This window comes from Atta cephalotes, assembly GCF_000143395.1.
Source record: "Atta cephalotes unplaced genomic scaffold scaffold00008, whole genome shotgun sequence".
NCBI classification, from domain to species: domain Eukaryota; kingdom Metazoa; phylum Arthropoda; class Insecta; order Hymenoptera; family Formicidae; genus Atta; species Atta cephalotes.
In genome coordinates, this window is record NW_012130072.1 from 3602712 (window position 1) to 3629282 (window position 26571).

The 26571-nt window shown below is 29.2% G+C and overlaps 3 protein-coding genes across 3 annotated transcripts; 2 read left to right on the forward strand and 1 right to left on the reverse strand.

Moving 5' to 3' along the window:
• The first annotated feature begins 10169 nt into the window (after positions 1–10169).
• LOC105627220 (glutamate receptor ionotropic, delta-1-like) lies at positions 10170–14754 on the forward strand. Its single transcript, XM_012208507.1, has 9 exons — positions 10170–10289; positions 10456–10809; positions 11068–11183; positions 12033–12203; positions 12419–12672; positions 12887–13095; positions 13273–13547; positions 13806–14000; positions 14688–14754. The coding sequence occupies exons 1-9, from the start codon at positions 10170–10172 to the stop codon at positions 14752–14754; spliced, it is 1761 nt and encodes a 586-aa protein (XP_012063897.1).
• Positions 14755–15634: 880 nt separating this feature from the next.
• On the reverse strand, positions 15635–16582 carry LOC105627222 (dynactin subunit 5). Its single transcript, XM_012208509.1, has 4 exons — positions 16535–16582; positions 16151–16338; positions 15915–16026; positions 15635–15832 (listed from the first exon to the last, which is right to left on the reverse strand). The coding sequence occupies exons 1-4, from the start codon at positions 16580–16582 to the stop codon at positions 15635–15637; spliced, it is 546 nt and encodes a 181-aa protein (XP_012063899.1).
• A 3267-nt stretch (positions 16583–19849) lies between these two features.
• LOC105627365 (glutamate receptor-like) lies at positions 19850–25384 on the forward strand. Its single transcript, XM_012208648.1, has 9 exons — positions 19850–19954; positions 20271–20609; positions 20832–20947; positions 21415–21591; positions 22381–22634; positions 23817–24025; positions 24118–24392; positions 25011–25205; positions 25264–25384. Exons 2-9 carry the CDS (start codon positions 20286–20288, stop codon positions 25382–25384), a joined length of 1671 nt encoding a protein of 556 aa, XP_012064038.1. The 5' UTR covers positions 19850–19954; positions 20271–20285.
• Positions 25385–26571: the final 1187 nt, after the last annotated feature.

Sequence of the window (26571 nt, forward strand, 5' to 3'; positions counted from 1 at the left end):
TAGACAGGATCGATCAACAAAATTATTTTCAGATCTTTATCTACCTTAATTTTTAGATACTTCAATAAATTTTTAGATATTTCAGGCTCTTTCCTTGTATATATTAAGTAGCTACAGAAATGTCGCTGTGCGTACTTTAGCGCCGAGATACTACCAGTGTCTCCAGATACAATTTCTATCTTTACTTATTCATAAAAATAACGCATAAAAATATTTATTGAAGTTAAATTAAATATAATATTCTTTCGCAGATGATACAATTAGATTATCAAGAATACAATATTATCGAGCAACTACTTGATGCATAACATTCATAATTTTTACGAAGAATTTAATCCAAAAATTTGTAATAAGTTAGAACATTGAAACAAACAAAATTTATATATATATATATATATTGAATTTAGATTGTAATTATGTTATTGATGTTTTACGACAGATATCATAATATTTATGTCTATAACTACATAAGGTGTGTATGTATATCATAATATCCTTATTTGCCAATGTTAAATAAGGATGAAATAATCACTGTGTTTTACTGAGTCGCTTGTTGGAAGGCATCATTATGTAAAAAAAAAAATTTCTTTACATTTCACTGACATCTTGACTGATGAGACTCACAGTTTCATTATTGTTGTACCTTATACCAATCTTCTGATTTATTATGATCAATATCTGATATGATATGATAAGCACATTCGAAAAAAATGTTCGTTGCTCCGACAAAGTGATTGCTTTTTCAAAATCGAAAACGATGACTGATAAAAACGTCAATTCAATTTTTACATATGATGACTCTGTGTTGGATATCTTCGAGGATTTGGCGATTTATTCTGATCCTCGCGCGAAGATTCGATGATGATTTTCTCGAATTATTATCCATATATATATATATCGATTAAGTCCACAGAGAGGTGTAATATGAGAAAATCGTGGAAACTGAATGATCGAGAATGGTTTGCAAATGAACACTTTCGATATGGCTTCAGAACGAAGGAAAAATCTTTAACAAACTGACTCTTAAATCTTGTCTCGTGGTACTTTGAAATATAATCGTCATACAAGCGCACTTAAATACTAACATCAAAGTAATTTGTATGCAAGCTAATGTAAAATGTGTATAAGAATTAATATTAGACAAAAAGCAAATTACTAACGACGTTCATAATAAAATACTATCTCTATTTTAAATGCCAATATTCTTTTAACAAAAGAGATATTTTCTTCCAAAATTTCTTTCAAGATTATTTAAATTGCACACATACAGATGATGGATCCTAATACCATCAACCTGACTTCAAAGATAAATCCGTAGATCTTGTCACAAAGGCAGAATATCCTTGGATACATTTAACTGAATAAATGCAACGTGAGTTCAATCATCATACCTATGCCAAAATATTTTGTTAAGGTGTTTGAAATAAACATACAACAGCGACAATTTGTAACGAATTGTTTTGCCAATTCGAAGTCATAAATGCAAGTTTTCAAACGACGTAATAAATTTGAACTCAAAGTTAATTAACGAGGTTAAAATGAAGTAATTAAGTGGTAATTTCATATATGTCAAAAAGAACGATAAATTGTTTTGGAGAACTACATGCGAAGACATATGAATGGAATTATTTGTTTAATCAAATAAGCATTACATATTTATTAATTAACAGACAAATTTACATGATTACTACATGTACTCTCGTCTCTAATTGTTTGGGGAGACCTTACTTAAAGTCCAAAATTTATTATTAAATCCGTAAATATTGCGACATAATTTTTTAAATCTTTACTCGTCTATATAATCGTATAAAATTTGCACAAAATATTTAATTAAAGATGAAGCTTTTTGTATATATATATATCTCAATTTATATTTTTTATTTCCATCTATTACCTGATCAATACCTTTCTTCAATATTACATAAAGAATTTTGATAAAACCTATTGATATTTTAAAATAATCGCTTCTGATTAAAAAATATTATTGTGAACATAAGAGGTGAATGTCGAATTTGCAAGTTATGAAGTATAGCTTAGCAAACGTAAGAATACAAATGTTATACAATGTATAAATAAGGGAAACTATGGGTTATGGAGTATCATGGATCATCGATTGTTTAATTCAGAATGTTTAAATTAATACTATTAGTACAATATGATTGTTACTTCGGTGTCCATACTTTTTATGTAGGTGGCAGTAATTAAATTTCATTGTATTGAAAAGTATCAAAGTCATTAATTGATTTTCGTAGTGTAAAAGTAATTTTTTAACTTAAACTGCACAAAAATGTTTTAATATTACTTTTGTAGAAGATAAGGTTTTATGTATGAAGATAAGATAGAAGTTTCTTTTCTCAACTTATTACGTTACAAGTAATAATCTAACATTTATTTTTTATAATTTTCTATTAAATATATAATTAAATGTATAGTTGGGGACCATGAGTCATACATTAAATTCATGACGGGACAATATACAAAATATATGTATTAAAAAGGCAGTTTTATACTTCTAAGCAATTAATTTTATTTTATCGTAATATATTTTTTATCTTATATTAATGATTATTTCTCATTTATTTTCTTTTAACTTCTATTTTATTATTTAATAATTATTAGTTATTATACTTTATTGTTATTGTTATACTTTATTTATAATTAGTGACTATACCAAGAAAATGTAAGTTAATTGAAAATATTTTTCAATTTTCATCACCGTTATTTCTTGCATAATTCTACTGTATTGAAGGTGACCCATGATACTCCGGGTCGTTTCTTAAAAAATATATTTTTATTTTTTTCTTAATAAATATTACTAAATATACTTATTAAATTTTAAAATGTGCATTATGCTGTAATTATTTTAAAAATGATATATTTAGATGCATTATTAAAAGTTGGAATTTTTGTGACTCATGATGTCCCGGTCTCTCCTATGTATAATAAGTATTTGATATTTATATAGTAGTCGTATTCGGTGCTTGTTAGTATGTTAATCGCCGATTCAAAATTCCTTTTGCTTTAATAAGTTTCGGATAAGGTTCGAAATCACGAATAGCTGGGGATATCGCATTGAGAATGATTCTTGAAGCGGAATGATCGGAACGTTGGAACAGCGTGAAATTGATACCGTCACACTTTCTCGTGCCAGAATGTATCGGTGTTGTACAATACAATCCAATTGTATACACGTACAGAGTAACACTATTATTTATTAAATTGCTTTTCTACATCTTTTTCTAAAAGCAATATTTGGGAGAAGCTGGAAATAGTTAAAGTTTCAGTTAAAGTTTATAAATTTAAACGATAAAAGATTTTTTTTTATAAAATAGCATGAAATTATGTCATCATATATTCTCGTTATATGGATATAGAAACATGAAACAACAATCGCAATTAATATATCCATGTAACCAGAATATATAAATACACAAGCTCATGTCAGAAAAAAATTTTTATTTGTTTAATGGTCGTTTTACTATTATATTAATCACATAGGCGATATCGAGCGTGTATATTTTCTATTTATTTTATAATTTAGTTTTTAAATGTAAATTGGACAAAAAAAGATGATTAAACTACTATTAATTTTAAATTCTTATCATTATTCTTCATTTTATTATATTGATATTTAATATTTCATGTACAAATCTCCATAGTTTGCGTTTCATATTTCGGCGGCCTTTACTGTCGATTATAAGCAACATGTTTACTCTGCCTTTTCAACAAAACATCTGGATTTGCAGTATTTCTCGTTTTGGTCTTCTATTGTTCTATTTGTTTTATTTATCCATTGAATGGGAAAATGGGAAACAATCGCGATAGGATGTCAAAGTCAGCAACCGGAATCAACTAAATCCCAGCAAGCCAACAGTCAGCAATAATCTTTTCATTTTTTTAGGCGCATTTTCTCAGCAAGGTAAATAAACGATTTTCAATAATATAATCGTAGACTCGGAATATTACTAAAATGATTCCCAAATATTATTCAAAAATCTCTAGGTACCAAATTTTATCTTTTTCGTGCAACTATGTAAATCAAAACATATTTTACGATGGATTTATTTTCATTTCGTTCCACGAAAAATTTATAAAATTACTGTATTCTTTCTATATATAAACTTTGTAGGATATTGGAACCCTACAGAGTTTCAAATTGTTATTCTTATGTTATTACTAGCCTCGATGAGTTTTTATATGGTTTATACAACGAATATCGTGAATTTGCTGCAGTCTATCACGAATTCTATCAAAACTCTTTGGGATTTTATAGATCCGATTTGCTTGCGTACGTATACTTAGCGAAGATTTATAGTAAGCAGCAGTATGTGTAGCAGTAGGTGCTAGAGAGAGATGATGTTGCAAATTGTTAGAAAAAATAGAGAATAAATAGAGAAACTTCAGACATACATACACACACACACACACACACACACACGCGCGCGCGCGCGTGCGCGCGCACTTGTGATTGCGTAATGCAACAATGTGTGTGATATGTCTGAAGTGAAATGAAATTGCAGGAAATGGAGTGGACATTTCCAATTTAAAATAAAAAAAATCTGTACTATTGACACTGATTAAGTTCAAGCATTGCTTCCTCTTAAGAGAAACTTCGTTACCATGTCTTGCGCTATGTATGTTATATCTTTTCTCGTAGGCAAATTATGAACGCGAATACAAAAGTGTCAAATGCAGAAATCAATATTATGGTATATCTTGATTAAATGCCTGCAGAAATGTGTACTACTTCGAAAGAAATTCAGAGGCATCTGACTTTTCTCAGCTTTCCGTTGCACTGCGTTTAATCTAATTATGAACTTCATAAAAATCTTGAGATTCTTATTATTTTTTTTAGATGTTTGTATCCTTTAGTAATAAACGTGACTTATCAATATAATTTTAATGTGTCGTCATTTAATTTGATGTAAAATTATGAAACATATACGCCTCCTTTAATGAGTTTTCAACAATCTCTTTTATATCGAAATACTGTGTAGAATAGATAACTTAAAAAATAAATATATACAATGTGATTAATAAATAAGCTTCCTTTATGATTGTTTTACGTGTATAATTTGAAATTAATTGCTTACAAAGTATAAGAAATAAATTTTTCGAGTTACGATTATAACGATTGTAATGATTTACAGTTAAAATTAGAAGCGCTGGTGATACATGAATGAATTATATACTATGAATTATATATTACATATATAATTCATATATATAATTATATATATGAATTATATATATAATATGGATATACATGAAATATTATTTATATAGCACAGATCTTCAAGAAAATAATTTAACAAGAGCATTAAACACATACTGATAAGAAGTGCTCATAATTATTCGTGAAATCTATCATGAGCCAGAGTGCACTCAGGCAGTTCTTCGACGCACGTCGCCGAACTGCCAGCGAAACAAATAAAAGAGGGCACAATTGTTTTTAATTACGACCGCGCTGTCCTCAATGTGGCAACAGTCCTTCAGAACGAACCGCCTGTAGACAAATATGATTGAATATGAAGGAATTGCACTCACTTGATTGGCAGATAAAATTTATTATACAATTATCATTTTTCCGTATGTAAACAAGAACTGTTCAACACTGCGTGTGTTCACAATTATAACCGGTTTTTTCAAACACATGATTTTCCATTGTTAAAGGAAAAAAGGCAACCCTAAGCAGGGTTTATCACTTTAGAATTTAACATTTAGCGTAATTGTATTAAAGAGTTGTCGCTCTCGTTTGTAAGCCAATCTTGAAACTATTAAAACTAGTATCTACTAAAATTGTCAATCCAGTAAGCAAGAAAAATTTTGAAACATTTCAGCAACATTGTAGCAATGTTATAACGCTGAAATGTTTCAAAATATTTCTTGCTTACTGGAAATCTAATATATATTAATGTAATAAAAAATTATTAATGTAGTAAAAAACTTTACTTATCCCCCGCTGAATTTCTTGAAAGGCGATCGGATGACAGTGTTCTTGCTAATAATACAATAGCGACCGGTTCTGACATTAGCCAAATCACCTTTAATGATGAATAGATTCAGATTGCATTGTTACTTTTCCATAGGTCTGTTTTCTGTAGCTGAATTAGTGTACACTTTTGGATCTTAAATTGAAAAAGGTATATGTTTGATATACGTGAAAAGCGAGAAACTAGAAAGAGAGTTCTAGTGCAGAAATAGAAAATGGACTCATGTAGCATAATATTTTTCGAGCCATAAAATATAGTCAGCCTGCTCACCTTAAGTCTGTTTTTTTTTTAGCTAAAGTTCTTCATCTTTCTTCGATTTTTCTCCACATTGGAGAGAAAAAGAGAAAAGATGAACTATGACTTGAAAGGTGATCATCCAACCGCCTTTCAAGAAGTTCGAACAAGCCTCTTACTTCCAGAGGCCTAAAAGAGCAAAAAATGAGGTTGCATATCACGTTTGAATATCTATGAATGCATGATGTCACTAAATAATTACATTTTTTAAAGTGTTTTTATAGCGAAAATTAACATATTGAAAAATCCTACATTTTATCATAGCTCTCTCTCTCTCTCTCTCTCTCTATTCCATGTATTTAAAAAAAAAATTTATCCTCATAATTGTAGACTCTATCAGGATGATGACTCAAAGTCTAGATATATACAAGATAATGTAATTTTAACCGTCATTTTGGTTCAAAACATAGAAAAATTCAAAATTGAATCCAATTATCAGGTTAAGAAGAATAATTGCACTTAAGATAATTAGGATTACTCAATTTAAATGCGAATAAATTACATTTAAAATGCATCACCGATGCCATTTTGACACAAAGCCATTTTGATTACGTTACTTTATATAATTAGTGACTTCAGTTTTTACTTTCACTCCTGAAATTCGATAATTATTACAACAATTACATTATTGTTACAATTATTATTTTACAAAGTAGTTAAATAAACAGTCCGAACTTGATACATTACATTAATCAGGAGTATAAAAAATGAAACTTTTGTAAACAAAAGTTCTTTACCTATACTTTTACTTACTTATACTTTTACTATCGTATTTAATTACAACATAACAACATTTAACTTAATATATGTGAAATAAATTTGTCTGATATAAAATAATATGATATATAATGATATAAATATTTACTCTGTTCAACACGAGACATATGCATCAAACATATGCGCCAGAGATGCTCGGAGTGCAAACCTTTATTTTACAATAAGAAAAAGCAAGACAATTCTTCAAAAACCATAACCGCGACATTGAGAATAGGCAAGTCTCTCAGGCCTATCTACTTCACGGATTTATAATTCTTTACACTGCCATTATTGTCTTAAACAGTGTATTATTTAGAGGAATGAAAAAGCATTCATGAGAACGAGGAAAGCCGGTGAACTCGTGTCTCGAGAAGCACCCAAAGTATATAATTTGTTGATGGACGTTAACGAGCATCTATCATGTGTTTGAATATTTCATCAGTCGTAATAACGCATGTTGACTTGATTGTTCGTAATTTTTTTGTGGATTCGTGATTTTACAATATACAGAATTATGCAACTCATTATGTAATCATGAATATTCCGAAAGACTATGATGCACAAATGATCGATTCTCTCTATGATCCTGAAAAATTTTTGCAGTTAGTGGAGACAAGCGCAGTCAGGATGATTCTCATTATCCTGTGTATCCTCGTGCTGTCACTCGGCAATGACGTAATCGCATCATTTCGCGTCGACGATGTTATCGTAAGATTTATCGTCAACGCGACGCCCACTCTATTTCCACCTTCGAGAGTATCTCTACATCTATGCATTAATTATGGCAAGATTTTCGTGCATGTTCATGATTTTTATATATATTAATTATTCATTCAAGGAGGAAAGAAACACTCGAAATTTATAACAACTATTAGCTGTAATTGCAAAAAATACACTAATAGAGAAAGTAGAGAATGTTCTTCTACAAGGTGTCCCGAAATTCGCGAATCAAAACATTATAACAAGAAAGTTTTCTCGGAAATAAATAAATTAAAAAAGTATTTGTTCTTTAAGTAAAACGGTTTAAAACATATGGATACGGCTAAATGGATATCTGTCTCTGAGTTGCGTATCGATGATAATGTTAATAGTGACGCGATGACTCAGTGACCCGTTTCACCGTAATCTATGATCAGACTCAATTGTTGAGCGCTCGCCGCTATTGGTGTATTTTTTTTAGATCATCCAGTAGCAGTGAGAGCATACAGATCCGTTTCGCAATAGTTGAATCTACTAAACGCGACCGATGATTGATCAATTTTAAATTTTCATATTTCAAAATTACCGGTTGGAATGAAAAATGACAAAAAGCTTTTTTAACTCATTTTTTTCCGAGAACTTTCTGGTAGCACAGTATTTTTATTCGAGAATATCGAGACAACCTGTATAATAAATAATAAAAGAGATTCAGTTAGAGTCTAAATACAAGTGTAAATATGAGAATATATTTCAATAATAATATTAATTTTAATAAATTTACATACTAATACAAGACAAATGTCTCAATGTATTTCAGGTTCTCTCTTCTTACTCTTTCTTCTTTCATGACATTCCATTTATAATAAAAAAAAATGCATATAAAAGAGAGAAATTCTTAAGGGATAACAATAGATAAACCCTCCTAAGAAAGAAAATCCATAAATTGTCTCCTTTTCTATTTTCTTTGTTTAATATAAAAGATCCTTCGTTGAATAAAGGTCCGCAATAGGCGTACATTTATTCAAAACATTTTATGTTTTTGGAAGATTAAATAAAAGCTATAGACCTTTCTGACAATTACTTAGCTAAATTTTCAATCCTCCGGGAGTTGGCTTTTCTTTCGCATACAGCACATCTAACTCTATTTGTATTACATTTTGTCCACTATTCAGTTAGCTTTATCCATTTCCTGATATGTCACTGAACGGCATATGCAGGAGTGCGTCATCAAAATCCGGACAAATCGAATAATTTTTTTAAATAAAATGTTTTTAATGAAAAATTAAATATTACAAAAAATCCTTTAACATAGCACTTGGGGGATCTCTGTAGAGCACAATTATTCGATATATCTCCCATTAGCTTGAATGACGGCCTCTATTCTCGATTTGAAGCGTTCGCACGCACACTGTAATATAGCGCTATAAGTCCATGCCGACGAATGTTGCCTCAATAGCGACCCTTAATGACACATTGGGATGCCGAGACTTGTTCGTGACCCTTTCAACTACTCCATACATAGTAGTCCAAGGGATTTAAATCTGGGCTGTTGGGAGGCCAGAATGGAAACCGAGACGAGCAACTCGGCTTGTCCTGGCAGCCTCAGAAAGCATGTCGTATCTTTAATGTGTACGATTTATATCGAAGGTCCTCCTCGACAATTCGACGCATTGTTGGCTCGCTTACACTAACAATCGATGCTAATTTTCGCAACGATTGCCCTGGATCATCCGAAATCAGCGCTTGAGTCCTTTCAACGACTGAGGGGGTTCTTGCTGTGCATTCTTTCGAGTGACTTTTCTTCGCTGGCATACTGGAACCTTCGGACTGTTCTAAAGCCGTATATTTTACCACAATGTCATAAATGGTTGATCTCGAATATTCAAAGAGCCAAATTATTTCCGTCTGCTGAGTGTCCAGCGCGAAGGCTTTCGATGATCGCGGCTCTTCGATTATATTCCGCACTTGGTTTCAATCGCAGTCATTTTGAAAATATGATTGTTTACTAGAAGTATCAGGCTTTCTCGGACGCCAACAACCTTTGGCGGAGGCACAATATAGCGGAAAATTTAAATTGAAATTTGTCCGGATTTTGGTGACGCATCCTGTAGATATATTATCTATTTTATTCTTCAACAAAAAGTTACAACTTTAGATAAAAAATATATTATATTAATTTTTATGTCGGAAATAATAACAGATAAAATGCCACAGAACCGATAAGTCAATAAAATTATTTTCAGATCTAGCTTAATTTTTAGATACTTCCATAAAATCGTTCTTTCCTTGTATATGTAGTGAAATTTTTATCTTTACTTATTAATAAAAATAACGCATAAAAAATATTTATTGGAGTTAAATTAAATATAATCCTTTTGCGCAGATGATACGATCAAATTATCAAGAATATTATCCAGCAACTATTTAATGCATAATATTCATAACTTTTACGAAGAACTTAATCCGAAGATTTACAACAATTTAGAACATCGAAATCTATATATGTTGAACTTAGATTGCGATTACGCCATTGATATTTTACGACAGGTAACATAATATTTATGTCTATACATATAATACATATAATACATTATATAATAAAGAAAAACTTTCTTTACATTCGCTGATACCTTGACTGATGAGACTCACAATTTTGTTATGTATCTTATCCAATCTTCTAATTTATCATGATCGATATCTTATGAAATAATAGGCACACTCGAAAAAGATGTTCGTCGCTCCGACAAGGTGGTTGCTTTTTCAAAATCAAAAAACGATGACCGATAACGATGATAACGTCAATTTAACTTTTACATATGATGACTCTGTATTGGAAATTTTCGAGGATTTGGCGATTTATCCTGATAGTGACGTGATTCTCGCGCGAAGATTCGATGGTGATTTTCTCAAATTATTATCCATATATCGACCAAGTCCACAGAAAGGTGTAATATGGGAAAATCGTGGAAACTGGACGATCGAGAATGGTTTGCAAATGAGCACTTTCGATGTGGCTTCAGCACGAAGGAGAAATCTACAACAGACGGCTCTTAAATCTTGTATCGTGGTACTTTTAAAATATAATCGTCATGCAAGTGCACTTAAATATTAATGAGATGTCAAAGCATTTTGTAAGCAAGCTAATATGTGTATAATATAACATCTAATATATAATATCTAATATTAGACGAAAAGCTAAGCGATGTTCATAATAAAATTTCAAAAATGCTATGATGTAGTCTCTATTTTAAGTACCATCTTTTAACTGTTCTTTTAACAGAAGAGATATTTTCTTTCAAGATTTATTGCTATTGCATACATACAGGTGTCGGATCCTAATACCATCAACCATTTGACTGACTTCGAGGATAAATTCATAGATGCTCCCACAAAAGCTAATTATCCTTGGACACTGCATTTAGCGAACCGAATGAATGCAACGTGAGTTCAATCTTTGAAATCATATCTATGTCAAAAAAATATTTGTAAGATAATATTAAATATTAGTTAAAGTGTTTGAAATAAATCTATGCAACGGCAACAATTTGTAACGAATTGTCTTGCTGATTCAAAATCACGAATGCAAGCTTTCAAACGACGTAATTCGAACTAGGGATTAATTAATGATGTTAAAGTGAAGTAATCGAGCGATAATTTCATACAAAGTCAAAAAGAATGATAAATTGTTATGAAACTGGAAAACTACATAATCAGACATAATCAGACGCACGAGTGGAACGATTCCTTTAATCAAATAAGCATTACATATTTATTAATTACCATAACAGACAATTTGCATAATTATTGTATAATGTACTCATGTTTCTAATTGGTTACTTAAAGTCCAAAATTTATTATTAAATTTGTAAATATTGCGACATAATTTTTTTAATCTTTGCTCGTCTATATAATCGTACAAATATTCACAAAAATATTTAATTAAAGATGAAGCAACTTTTTATATATATATCAGTTTCTATATTTTGTATCTCGATCTATTAGCCATCAATACACCTTTCTTCAATATTAAATAAAGGATTTCGATAAAAACTATTAATATTTTTAAATAATCGTTTTTGGTTAAAAAAACGTCATTATTTATTGCTTTCATGAACATGAGATGCGATATGTCGAATTTTACGAAATACAAACTTAGCAAATATACAAATGCTTATATGTATAATATATAAGTATGTATAATAAATATACACATTTGATATTTATATGTATGGCAGTTGTATTCGGTACTTGTTAGCATATTGCAACTCAAAATTCAATATTTTGCTTTAGAATAAGTTTTGAAATCATGAACAACTGGGGATACCGCACTGAGAATGGTTCTTGGAACGGAATGATCGGGATGTTGGAACGGGCTGAAATTGATATCAGCGGTTCCCCCTCATTTCTCCTGCCGGAACGTATCGATGTTGTGCAATATATCCAATTGTATACACATACGCGGTAAAACGTATTTATTAAATTGATTTTCTACGTCTTTCTAAAGGCAACATCTGGGAGAGGCAGGAAATAGTTAAAATTTCAATTAGAGTTTATAATTTAGCTTTTAAATGTATATTTGATTAAAAAAGATGATTAAACTGTTATTAATTTTGATTACTTATTGTTAGTCTTCATTTTATTATACTTATTGATATTTTATATTCAAATCTATATAGTTTCCGTTTCATATTTCGGCGACCTTTACTATCAACTGTAAGCAACATATTTACTCTGCCTTTTCAACGAAATGTCTGGATAGCAATTACAGTATTTCTCATTTTGGTCTTCTGTTTGCTCTACTTATCTATCAAATGGGAATACAATTGCAGTAGGATGACAGAATCAACAGCCTACTGGAAACAATTAAATCCCAGCAAGCCAACAATCAGTGATAATCTTCTCATTCTTTTAGGTGCATTTTCTCAGCAAGGTAAAGAAATGATTTTCGGTAATATAATCGTAGACTTGGAATATTACTAACATTGATTCTCAAATATTATTCAAAAATCTCTAGGTACCAAATTTTATCTTTTTCGTGCAAATACATAAACCAAAACATTTACTATATTTTACGATTTATTTTTATTTCGTTTCACGTGAAATTTTTGAAATTATTGTATTCTCTCTATGTATAAACTTTGTAGGATATTGGTACGAACCCTATAGAGTTTCGTCTCGAATTGTTACTCTTATGTTATTACTGGCCTCGATGAGTTTATATGCGGCTTATACAGCGAATATCGTGAGTTTGTTGCAGTCTACCGCGGATTCTATCAAAACTCTTCCGGATCTCTTAAACAGTCCTCTAAATCTGGGCGTGCAGGATATAGTATATAATAGACATTATTTTAAGGTCGGTAAATAAAAAATCGCGAAAATTAATAATATAAAAAATCTTATATAATAATTATAATAGTCTAATTTTTAAATTGTTAAATATTACTTTTATTACGACGTAAAAATTATTAACATCTAGCAAAGATATAAAAAACAGATTACAAAAATAGATAAGTTCTTTGTGGGATGACAGTCTGTCCAAGATCCCATTAGGAAGGCAATCGTAGAACAACGAATCGAGCCGAAAGGAAGCAAATCTAATTGGATGTCTATAGAAGAAGGTGTACGTCACGTAAGAAACGAACTCTTCGCATTTCATGGTGAAATTGGTTCAATTTACCAACTGACGCAAGACACGTATTTGGAGGAGGAGAAGTGCGGTTTGACCGAAATCGATTTCCTAAATGTCGTGTATCCGCTAGTTACGATACAAAAGCAATCACCTTACTTAGAGATAATAAAAAATGGGTAAATAACATCTTTAATTATCTTCACGTGAACATGGAGTTTTCAAATCTTTAAATTTCGCTATAAAACTTCTTGGAAATTTAAAGTTTAACATAAAAATATCATCTAGATTTAAAAACATATGACATGTTACTCCTATAAGCAACCAATAACTATCTACTCCAATAACTATCTCATGATATAGTAATTCTCGGAACCAATAACTATCTCATGATATAGTAATTCTCGGAACGTTAAACTTAGGAATTATGTTTTCAGAGCTCTAAAATTGCGAGAATATGGACTCAAATATCACGAGGAATATCACTTATATACGAGAAAACCAATATGTTCGAGTCAAACCAGTTTCATCACTATCGGTTTCACAGAATGCTACTTCGCGCTAGTTATAATGGGCTATGGAATACTTTTTTCTGTAATCGTATTTGCGTTCGAGTTATTGTGGCATAAGAGGTAAGATTTAAGGGGATGCTGTAGTAATAGAATACATTGTAAATGTATGAATATTTCCGAATTGGCTGAACAGAATAAAAAATCCTTTTACGAAATTAAAATAGATGCAAAATAAGGAAATGGGACACTTTATTTTATATTAAAAAATGGAAAAAAAGATTTAAAAGCTTATTTTTTAGATAGTAGAGTTGTCACTTGATTTAGATATTTTCTTAACGTAAAAGTTCTACAGCTCGTATGAACAAAATAATGTGGTATCACTTGTCACATTACATACATGAGCAATATTGAGTTTATAAAACTAATTATTAAAAGCCTGAAAAGAAAGATTTTCTCAACTGCAATTTATTTGCACATGCATGCTCAAAGAAGATTCAGAATAGAATAAGAGCAGTAATTACAAAAACGTGTAGTAGCTGCTAGAGAGAGAGAGAGATGATGTTGTTAGATAAAGATAGACAGAGAATATATTGAATAAAATATACATGTACACTTGTGTAACGCAACAATGTCTGTGCTAAGATTTGTCTGAACTAAAATGATTATGCAGGAAAGGAAACTGACATTGTTAATTCAAAATTTAAAAAGTCTGTACTGTCGACAACAATCAAGTTCGATCATTGTTTCAACATCCTCTTAAAAGAAACTGTGTTACCATACCTTATGCTATTATATTTTTCCTTGTAGACAAACTATGCATGCAATAAAAGAAGTGTCAAATGCAGAAATCAACATTGTTGAATATCTTGAGTAAATGCCTATAGAAATGTATACTACTTCGAAAGAAATTCAGAGACATCTGATTTTCAACTTTCTATTGCACTACATTTAATCTAATTATAAATTTCATAAAAATTTTGATTAGAGATTCCTACTTTGTTAGATGTTTGTGTCCTTTAGTATAAATGTGACTTATCGATATCATTTTAATATGTTGTCATTTAATTTGATGTAAAATTATGAAATACATATGCCTCCTTTAATGAGTTTTCAACAATCCTTTTTATGTAGAAACTTTGTTAGAATAGATTATTTATAAAATAAATGCGTACAATGTGATTAATAAACAAGCTTCCTTTATGATTGATTGACGTATGCAGTTTGAAATTAATTGCTTACATAGTATAATAAATAAATCTTACGAGCTATTGCAACTAAAATTAGCTATAACGGTGATATATAGGAATTGTTATCCATACAGCACAGATCTCCAAGGAAATAATTCTACAGTAACATCTATTAAATATACTTAAGTGCAGACGTATATTAAATTTATTAAATCCGATTTCTTAGTGATTCAAGTATTCTTTATTAATTCAAAAGTGTTAGGTGTAGTAAAAAGAAATCCATTATTTTTCCATTCAATTTCATGCAAAAATAATGGATTTCTTTTTACTACACCTAATATAACAAAATATATATACATTAATTATAAAAAAACTCACACGGTTGATTTTATATTCTTTTCAGTTGTAACTCTTTTAAATTTCTTAATTTCTATCACGTATATATATATATATATATATATAATTATATATTATTTCATCTTAAATGCAAAATGTAAATATGTAATACATTTGAAAAGAATATATATTTCGATTGTACGCTATTGTACATACATAAATAAACGAAGATTAAACACGTGCTGGTAAGAAGTGCTCATAGTAATTCTTCGTGAAGTCTACCATGAGATCCAGAGTACACTCAGGTAGCTCTTCGACGCATGTGGCTGGACTACCAGCAAAACGAGTAAAGGACGGCACAATTGTTTCTGGTGGTACAACTGCACCATCCTCAATGTAACAACAGTCCTTCAGAACAGACCGCCTGCCCTATAACGAGACAAGTACGATTAATGGTGAAGGAATTGTACCATACTCACTTAATTTGGCAAGTAAAAGTTATTACACATACAATTATAGCATTCTTTCCAATGTAAACATAAGAACCAACCAATGCTGCGTTCACAACTGCCCGTTCTCCCACAAACACATGATTTCCCATTGTTAGAGGAAAAAAGGCAACCCTAAGCAAGGTTTATCACTTCAGAATTTAGCATAATTGTCGTTTTCATTTGCAAGCTGTCTCATATTAAAATTAATATTCATTATAACTATCAATACACTAATACAGTAAAGAACTTTACTTACCCCCTGCTGAATTTCTTGAAAGGCGGCCGGATGACAGCATTCTTGCTAATAATACAATAGCGACCCGTTCTAACATTGGCCAGATCGCCTCTAATGATAGCGTCAGATTGCACTATTACTTTTCCATGTAGCACAATATTTTGCGAGCCACATAATACGGTCAGCCTGCTTACCTTATTTCCAGAAGCCTAAAATAGCGAAAAAATGAGGTTACGTATCACATTTTAAATATCTATGGATACGAAAGATGTTACTAAATTTGTTAAATCGTTTTTATAGCATCTATCTCTTAACAACAGAGGTTGTAATGTTATAATATTCCTTCCTAATTATGAATATAAACGTCTTATTAATGTCGCATGCTTCAGTTCCTTTGATTATTACCGTTTCAACATATTCAGCTTTGTTGTAATAAATATCTTGAGGCTCCATCCTGAAATATCTTCTTCCTACAATTGTGTTACTTAATTCAATTCAAAATATTAATTACAATATTCTGATTAAGTATCATTCTTCCGAATATCAAAGAAATCATTCGGTTACATACAATCTAAAGGAGATAACTAAACATTTCAGAAGTGATCAGCTGACGAGTAGAATGCATGTCGCCATCTGCTGACAGATTTGTGCATTGTTTTCTATCATGGGAAAGTTCGTCGTGAATTCAATTCTCAACTGATATTACGAAGTCATCTTGTTACAAAATATTTCTATTAAACAGCGCAATAAAAAATACTACTAAATAATGCTAATGTGCAAATATGTTTTGCTAGTGCACTAAAAAAGTTTTGATAATTAAACAAAAGTTAATGTATTTGTTCTTGCAGCAAAATAATTTGTAGTTTTAGCAAAATTATATTGGCAAATAGCAATTAGTATTCTTAAAAAAAATTGTTTGCAGTTTACATAATTACTGATTACTATTACAGTAAAATTTATTAACAATTATAATTTTTTTCCGTTTCGTTAGAACAATATAAAATAATAAAATAATATAATTTAAATTTTTCTATTGAAGTTAAATGTAAAAATCTAAAGTAGAAATATGGAATATTGAATTTTATTTTTGTAATAATCCTTTCGCTCTTTATTTTTGATTCAATTTATCACAATAATAGGTATTATTAGAATTATTTTTTAATATCAATTTTATTTCTCTTTTATACAACAATAAATATAATAAATATTAAATAAAAATGTAATTGTTATTTTTATTTATAATTAGCGTAAAAAATATATGTATGATCATCTCTTGTAAATTTGTCATATCTTTTTGTAAATTTTAATAATAAATTTCCTCCGCTGTATAACTGGTATCCTAATACAGCACGTAAAATGCAGAACTGATGGAGAATATCAAATCGTCTCTCATGAGTTATTATTAGAAAGAAGAGAATCGTTCATAAATCTTGTTTATCCTGTATTGCAGATAAACTGATAATTCCGAATATGTGAAATGTGCATATAATCGAGAATATTAATAGAACATGTTGGAATGTATGATATTGTATCAATGATTACATGATACTATCGGATTCATAAAGTACATGATTGATAAAGAGACTGAAAGAAGAACTCTTGTCTCACACATACTAATACTAACTTATCACGCAAAACTGTCAACAAAATTTATCAAGCAATTGTTTTGTAGAAGAATTTTCTTTTGTAAGACAAAAATCCGAAAGCGTGATATATTTTTAATTGAAGAGTTTATTTTTTTTATAATAAAGAGATTATTTTTCCTTTATTGACATTTCCTATTGACGTTACGTCACTGATGTACGTTACCTTACAATTAATATCGCAAATTGAAAGGAAGCTATGAACAGACACACATTGAAGACAGATGGAATAGACGTGGAAGTTGTTCAAAGTAAATTATGCTCTCTTAAGTCTCGTCCGGATGGACATAATTTGTAGCACAAGTCGCAGTGATAAATTCATTTAATCTAATAATTTTACGCGAGTTGAGCTTGTTATATTTTATGGTTTTACTTACGATTGTGCGCTACACAGCACATAGATACGAATAATTCAAAAATAAGATAGTATTTATAATATTATATAGATTCACACATAGAATTATACTTATTACTGCGTTATAATTTGTTTAAAAAGAAGAGATAATGTAAATCTTGTTCCTAACATAAAGTTACGCGTGTTATAAACAGGGTCAATGTGTCAATATTTAAAATTAAACACTATTTCCATTTTTATTGTACTGTATGTATTGTAAAATTTCTTATATAACAATATAAGCAATGAAAAAATTGTTTATGTCGTGGTATGCAAAAAAAATTTCGTCGATAAAATATACGCAGAAATGTAAGAAGAAATGTCATAAAAATTATATTGCGTGATAGAGTACGTAAAATCTCAGCTGCGGTTTTTCACACATAAAATATAATGCAGACTCTGAGTTTCTTGCAGCGGATTTCTTGCACTGTCATTACTCAAATTGTGCTTTGAATAATCACACTGTCGAAAGGGAATCATGAGAACGATAAAAGCTGATGAAATCCTAAAACCACATATTTTGAAGCTACATTAGAGAAAACCATCAGCTATACATTAATTGTATCAACGTAGCATCCGTCACGAATGCTAAATATTTTATGTACGATAATATTCCACTCATTACACCTATTATCTCTTCATTGTCCTTTTTTTTGCGAACTACATATCGCATCAATGTAGCGTCCGTCACGAACATTAAATATTTTATGTGTGGCAATAATCGATTGTATCTATTTCCCTTTACGTTTTTATTTTTTTTGGATTCATAAGTGATTTTCTTATGAATGAGAATATCCCAACTCGACAATACGCAAAAAGATTACGGTTATAACGGATGTATAATCGATACTGTTGACAATCCTGAAGGGATCTATTTGCAATCGCTTAGTGAATACAAAAAGCGATTGGAATGTTTTTTGTCGTTCTATGCATCCTTGCAGTGTCGTTCGACACTACATTCTCTCGTCGGATCGACGATGCGATTCTACGATTTATCGTCGATGCGATGCCCATTTTATTTTCGCCATCAAGGATATCTCTATATACGTGCATCAGCTATGGCAAGATTTTCGAATTTATAATTTATAATTTACGTTATTTATAATTTCCGAGACTGTTGAAAATGTGAATATGATTAAAAGAATAAAACTAATCATAAATTTTGAAGTAAAATATTGAGAAAGAGAAATTTTTAAATTTATAACGTTATATAAACTATCATATTACTATAAATTTTATTAATTTTGAAATAGAATATATCGTTACATCATTCTAAATTATAATAATTTTAATTTACATAAAAAGGCGCTCGAGAAAAAACGTTTCACATATATAATATGATTATATAAAATTATATATAATTATATAAAAAATTGATATAGTTTATATACAATTATTGGGTTGTCCGGAAAGTTCGTGCCGCAAAAAATTTAAATATAATAAATGTATACTAAAATTTAAATCTTCTGCGTTTCAATTTTCCTTCAAAATCGGCACGAACTTTCCGGACAATCCAATATATATAATTATATATAAAATATGTCCATAAATATAACATTTTTTCTCGGGCATACAAAAATATCTCAAAAATTTTAATTGGTTCTATATTGTTTTTTTTTCTCAGATGATACGATTAAATTATCAAAGAAAATGTCGAATCATTATTTGGCACATTGCATTTATAACTTTGTCGATGATCTTAAAGAAAGAATTTATAACAATTTGGAATATCAGAATCTATATGTGCTAGATTTGAACTGTGATTACGCTATAAAAATTTTACAACAGGTAGGTGTCGAACATTGTTGCAAGTAAGATGCGAGCACAAATATAATACATAATTTCTATGAAAATCCCAGCATCTCATTTAAAAAAAAAAACAAAAGTTTTTCCAATAATTTCCATTTGTATTCGTAATAATTTATATCAATAATTCCACTTTAAAAATACAACATTTATTCATGATTGTACAATCTAACATTGATTACAATCCATCAATAAAAGAGAAGTCATTAATTTTCATGGCATATATGAGTTAATTATAGGGAATTTTTTTATCATCCGTTTAAATCAATTAATTATTCATCTGATCATTACGCGATAGGCACATTCGAAGAAAATGTTCATCGCCCCGATGAAGTGGCTGCTCCTTCAAGATCGAAGAATGTTGATCGATAACGCCAACGTAACTTCTTCGTATGATAACTTAGAGATCTTTGAAGATTTAGCTATCTATCCTGACAGTGACGTGATATTCGCTCGAAGATTCGATAATGATTTTCTTCAATTGACATCAGTATATCGACCGAGTCCACAACGAACAGTAATATGGGAAAATCGCGGAAACTGGACAATCAAAAATGGTTTACAAATGAGTACTTTCGATGTGGCTTCGGCAAGAAGAAGGAATCTTCAGCAGTCACATCTTAAGTCCTGTCTTGTGGTACTTTGAACACTTGATGTTCATGCACTTGCTGCGCAATGAAACGTATTATATCAATTATCATATCAATGATATATGATATTTCATTTACAAGCATTTAATAATAGTGTATCCTACTATTATTTTAAAATAAAAAAAATTACGCTACAATTTAATTTATGTGTTTAGTTTTAGATATTCAAAACTTTTTGCGTATAAAAATACATTTTTTCATCTTTGCAGATGACAGATCCTAACACGATCAATCACTTAACTGATTTTAAATATAATATGATAGATCCTGTAACAAAGGTGAATTATATCTGGATACTTCATTTAATAAACCGGATGAACGCAACGTGAGTTTTGTTTGATGGTAAAAGATACTGGTATCATTAAAAGGCTTATGAAGAAAATTTTAGAAGAATAAAAAAGCGGTTTGTCAATTACTTTACAAATTTAACAATCCTAAATGCAAGCTTAAAATGATAATAAAGCTATTATAAAAACTAATTATAATGATTATTATATTACATGATTATTGATATTAATCAATTAACTTAAAGTGATCACATAATTATGTAAGGTGTAGTAAAAAGAAATCCATTATTTTTCCATTCAATTTCATGCAAAAATAATGGATTTCTTTTTACTACACCTAATATATGATAAAATCGTTTTCGTTCAGATTAATATAATATAATTAGCATACAAATGAAGCCGTTTAATTATATAAGTCATGGGCTTATTCAGCAAAAATAAAATGTAAAATCTGACATTATCGAATGTCGAACGCGAGAAAGTATCTCGTTCTTCCATTTTATAGAATAAGTTTCAACGTTTCCAACAACTGGGGACGTATTGTCAATATTAACAATGGCTCCTGGGACGGGATGATCGGGATGCTGCAACGACATGAAATTGACATTGGCGGCACTCCTATGTATATGATGACGAATCGCATTCATATATTAGAATACATTCAATTATACACACGCTCTGGGTAAAATAACACTTAAAATCTAATTAGTCAAAACTTTGATTGTTCTATTATATTATATAATTATTCAAACAAATTTATTAAAATTTAGTATATTTTTTAACGTAGCTATGTATAATAATTATATTAATAAAATAATATTATATTATGCTCAATTAAATAAAACAGTTACAACTAATATGTAAAAGGCTAAGAGCAAAAAGCTAGATATTGTTTGCTAATATTAAATATCTATTTAAACATTCAAACAGATGTTTCGACCATTCGAGTCATTTTCAATGTTGAATAAACAATTTACAAGAAACGGTTACATTTCGAAGTTCAAACGGAAATTACCCTTCTGAATTCTGTTAATTACAATTTATTGTAATATATTATCTACATATTTGAAGCTCCAATTTCAACGACAAATTTTTCATATTATTTATTTAGCATATCATTAATTAATCTATAAATTCAGATTTTATATTAAAATTAATATGTAATTTATTAATAATATTGTTAGCATTATGACTTAACATTTTTTTCTATCGTATCTATATTTTTTCCATCTATATTGTTTTTCTATCGTATCTTTATTTCTTAATATTAGTTACGTTTATACCGTACGTTTAATCTACGACCTATACGATATGTGTCTTTTCTTACAGGATAAACAAGGATATCTATTGTATAGATCGCGGATTAAGCCCACGATGTAAAGTTTACATTGTAAACGTAGCCAATATTATTTATCAGAATCTAATATATATAATATATAATACTAATATTGACGTAACACATAAATTACAGTTTGTGTTTCGTGTTCCGACGACCATTATTATCGACCATAAAAAATATCTTCACCTTACCCTTTCAAAGAAATGTCTGGATAGCAATCGGTATATTTCTTGTTCTTGTCTTTTGCTTGCTATACATGTCTATGAAATGGGAACACTATCGAGGTACTTCGAAAAAATCGGCAGCTTACTGGAATCAATTAAATATTAGCAAACCAACAATCATCGATAATCTCCTCGTCATTTTAGGTGCATTTGCGCAACAAGGTATAATCTAATGTAAAAGCTTTCATCTTAACTTAAATCTTAACTTGTAAATAAAAATATTCAAAAAATAAATTTGTAAAATATAGTAGAAGCTTTTTATTTTTATTTTATCTATTATTATGTAGAATTATTAGAACTTATATGTACTATTCTGGAATCGCTTCTCAATTTTCATTCTCATTCTGATGAATGAAATAAAATCTTTAATATTTTCTGTTTTTTGCTCTTCTTTTCATTAATGATCACGTAATTAAATGATCATGTAATGCGATTAAAAATCTAAACGAGAGAAATATAAAGATTCAAATTTACATCGAAAGAGTTAGAGTGGTGATACACAACAACTTGCAATCCGTCGGCTCACAGCCAAAAATATAAAATTATATTTTTTATTTTACGCAAATTTAAAATGCATTTTAAAATATCTTTAAAATACAACAAGTAAGAGTTTAATACAATCGAAGCTAGATCTGCCTCTTACAATCGAAGCTAGATCTTAGATGCTTTTTAAATAATTTCTATGTGAATTTTACTAAATATGTAGTTATATATGTAGTAATATGTATACTAAATATGTTATTTGAACTGCGCCAAAATAATTTTTCGGCGCGCAGTTCAAATAACATATTTAGTATACATATTTAGTATACAAATCTACATAGAAATTATTTAAAAAGCATCTAAGATCTAATTTTGACCATAATAGACATTAAACTTTTATTATGTATTATACACATACACTCTTAATAAATCGTTTATTATTGCATATTTTTAAGAATTTAATATTTAAAAATGTAATTTATATTACATAAATGTATGACATATTTGTAAAGTATTTGATTTTTATAAATAATCTTGATTTTTTGTTTTTTTATTGATGAGATAAAATTAAAAATTAATCATTTTGGTTATTTTTTTACGCAAAATGTACAGTCGTGTAATAAGTCGTGTAATAACATTATTCCATCGCTGTCCGATGGCGTCAGGTGTCGTCTGGCGTCATAAAATATGTGATAATATACATATAATATATACATATATGTATGTATATATACCTATATATTTGAAAATAGCTCTTTTTTAAGATAAATTGCGTAACACTACTTTAAAAAATAACGATGTATTTGAAGTATTTATGAGAGTTAAAAATAGAGGAATTTTATTGCTTCCGTACATTTGTAGGATATTCATATGAGCCATATAGAATTCCATCTCGAATCATCACTCTTATGTTATTACTGACTTCGCTGAGTCTTTATGCAGCTTACACGGCAAATATAGTGGCTCTGTTGCAAACTCCCACAGACTCGATCAAAACCCTTTCCGATCTCTTGCATAGTCCGTTAAATTTAGGAGTACAAGATATAGTATTTAATCGAAATTATTTCAAGGTAGATAATTGTTTTAAAACAAAATTATATAACAAATGATTATATTGACAAAAATAATTTTCTTTTTCAAATTTCAATTTATTGAAGTATAGGCTTTTCAAGACCCCATCAGAAAAGCAATCGTGGAGCAGAAGGTTGAACCGAAAGGGCACAAACCGAATTGGATGAGTCTCGAAGAAGGAGTACACCGTATAAGAAATGAACCTTTTGCATTTCATGGTATACGAAGTCCGATGTATCAACTTATGCAGCACACCTATCAGGAAGAAGAGAAATGTGGCCTAACTGAGATCGATTATTTGAATGAGATATACCCGGTTATTGCAATTGTGAAAAAATCACCTTATTTGGAGATAATAAAAAATGGGTAAGTTTTCATATACATTGCACTTTTGAATACGAATTAATTCACAAATTAAAGTTTAATATGAGAATTTTTGTCAAAAAACGCATGCCTCAAGTTTATATAGTAGTCTCTACTGTATAATGCATATTAAGAATTAATATATAATACGGCGCACAAAATGTCATTTGATTATCTTAAAATTATTAAAATTATACTTGTTATTATTAAAATTATATTTGTGGAATATACGCAGCTTTTTTAACTATATGAGCAAATACTATATTTTGATAAAATTCTGCTAACCATAAGTGGTATCACAAGTCGGAATTGGTTGAAGGCACCAATTTGTGAAATACAGGATGGTACACAAAATATTATTTCATTTGCTTTGCATAATATATTTTTTTAAATAAAATTTATACATACAAATTAATATAGAATTAATTATTAAAGTCCAAAAAATGTCTAATTAATATTTTCATATATGATATTTATCATTTTTTAAATATTGATCTTTCAATCGCCTTTAAGAGTAATTTTGTATAAAAAAAAATAAGCTCGAAGAAGATTGTGTTGTATTTGTATAAAATGCCAGATAAATTCTAATAGTATTATAGTACTCGACAAAAGTATTTTCAGAGCTTTGAAATTGCGAGAATATGGGCTCATGTATCGCGATGAGTATCGCATATACATAAAAAAACCGACTTGCTCGAGTCAGACTGGTTTCATCACCATCGGTTTTACGGAATGCTATTTTGCGATAATCACAATGGGCTACGGAGTGCTATTTAGCATAATTATATTTGCTTTCGAACTGTTATGGCATAAAAGGTAATATTAAAAAAGAAAACTTTTTTATACATACAATTACTATCTTAATCTTTTACAGACAAAGTATGAATACACTAGAAGAGACAATTCCAACTATGATAGAAGAAAGGAAATCTGGAATCATCGACGCACGCGAGTACAATAAATTAGACTTGCGAGAAAAATATGTATTGATTTGACAAAATTAAAAAAAATTAAAACTTTCTAAATATCTGCTGATGTAGCAGGCAAATTAACTTGATTACTTTGCAGATTCTTTCCGCGGTTTTAACGGAAAGAAGCCGATAGTCAATATTAATTTAGCGCACATATTAATATAACATATTATGGTAATTAGTAATAAAAATTAATAGTAAAATTAATAGTAAATTAATAGTAAAAGATGTGTATGTAATTTTACTTATTAAAAAGCTGATCCTTCAAAATTTTCTCAACGTGTATTACAATGGTATTGCAGCTATTTCAATTTCGAAGGAAATTTGCGTCTTTGCTGAAGTCGACTAATAAAGAGAACTGCATTTATAATTAACATACTTTTAATAAAAATTATTACATATATGTACTATATATAATAGCATTTCTATTCTTTCTATATATAAACATAAGAATCAATTATCAATATCATAGACATTTTTTCTCATGATTTGAGAAATAGAGAATTTGAGAATAATTCTAATAAAATATGTATTAATTTACAATAAAAAAAACTAGTGACGTGTTTAAAATACAATCTGATGTTACAAAATTACAAAATACTATTATACTAACATATATGTTTTAAATTTAATTATGCGTTTTCTCAATTCATTCTATTTTGGATGACAAATCCCTATTTCTCCAACAATTTTATTTCAATTAACCGTGGATTTATTAACTGTTATACATATACAAATAATATTTTATTTAAATTTTTAAAGCAGTTGGAAATCTATCATTCCAACTGTTGTTATTTAGAAATCAAATACTGTAGTGACATCTGCTGACAAGATATTATACCAATTTACGCAATGAGAAAAATATATTACGAATATATAGGGTGAATCGGAGTCATTTAACCAGCTTTTTACCCTCAGAAAATAATTGATTTTCACACATTATAATTTAATTAAGAATGAAGTCGATAATTTTCTTGTAGGGTAAAAAGTTGATTCAACGACTCTGATTCACCCTGTATGAATCCTGCGAATTTATACTTATATATATACTTTTCAACTAGACGATATTGGATATATGGCAGATATATTACTGATAAATACGACAAATGTACTAATCGCGATTTATATTTTTGAATTAAACAGTGCATATACTTTATTTATATCATGTATATATATATATATATATATATATATATATATATTATTATTAT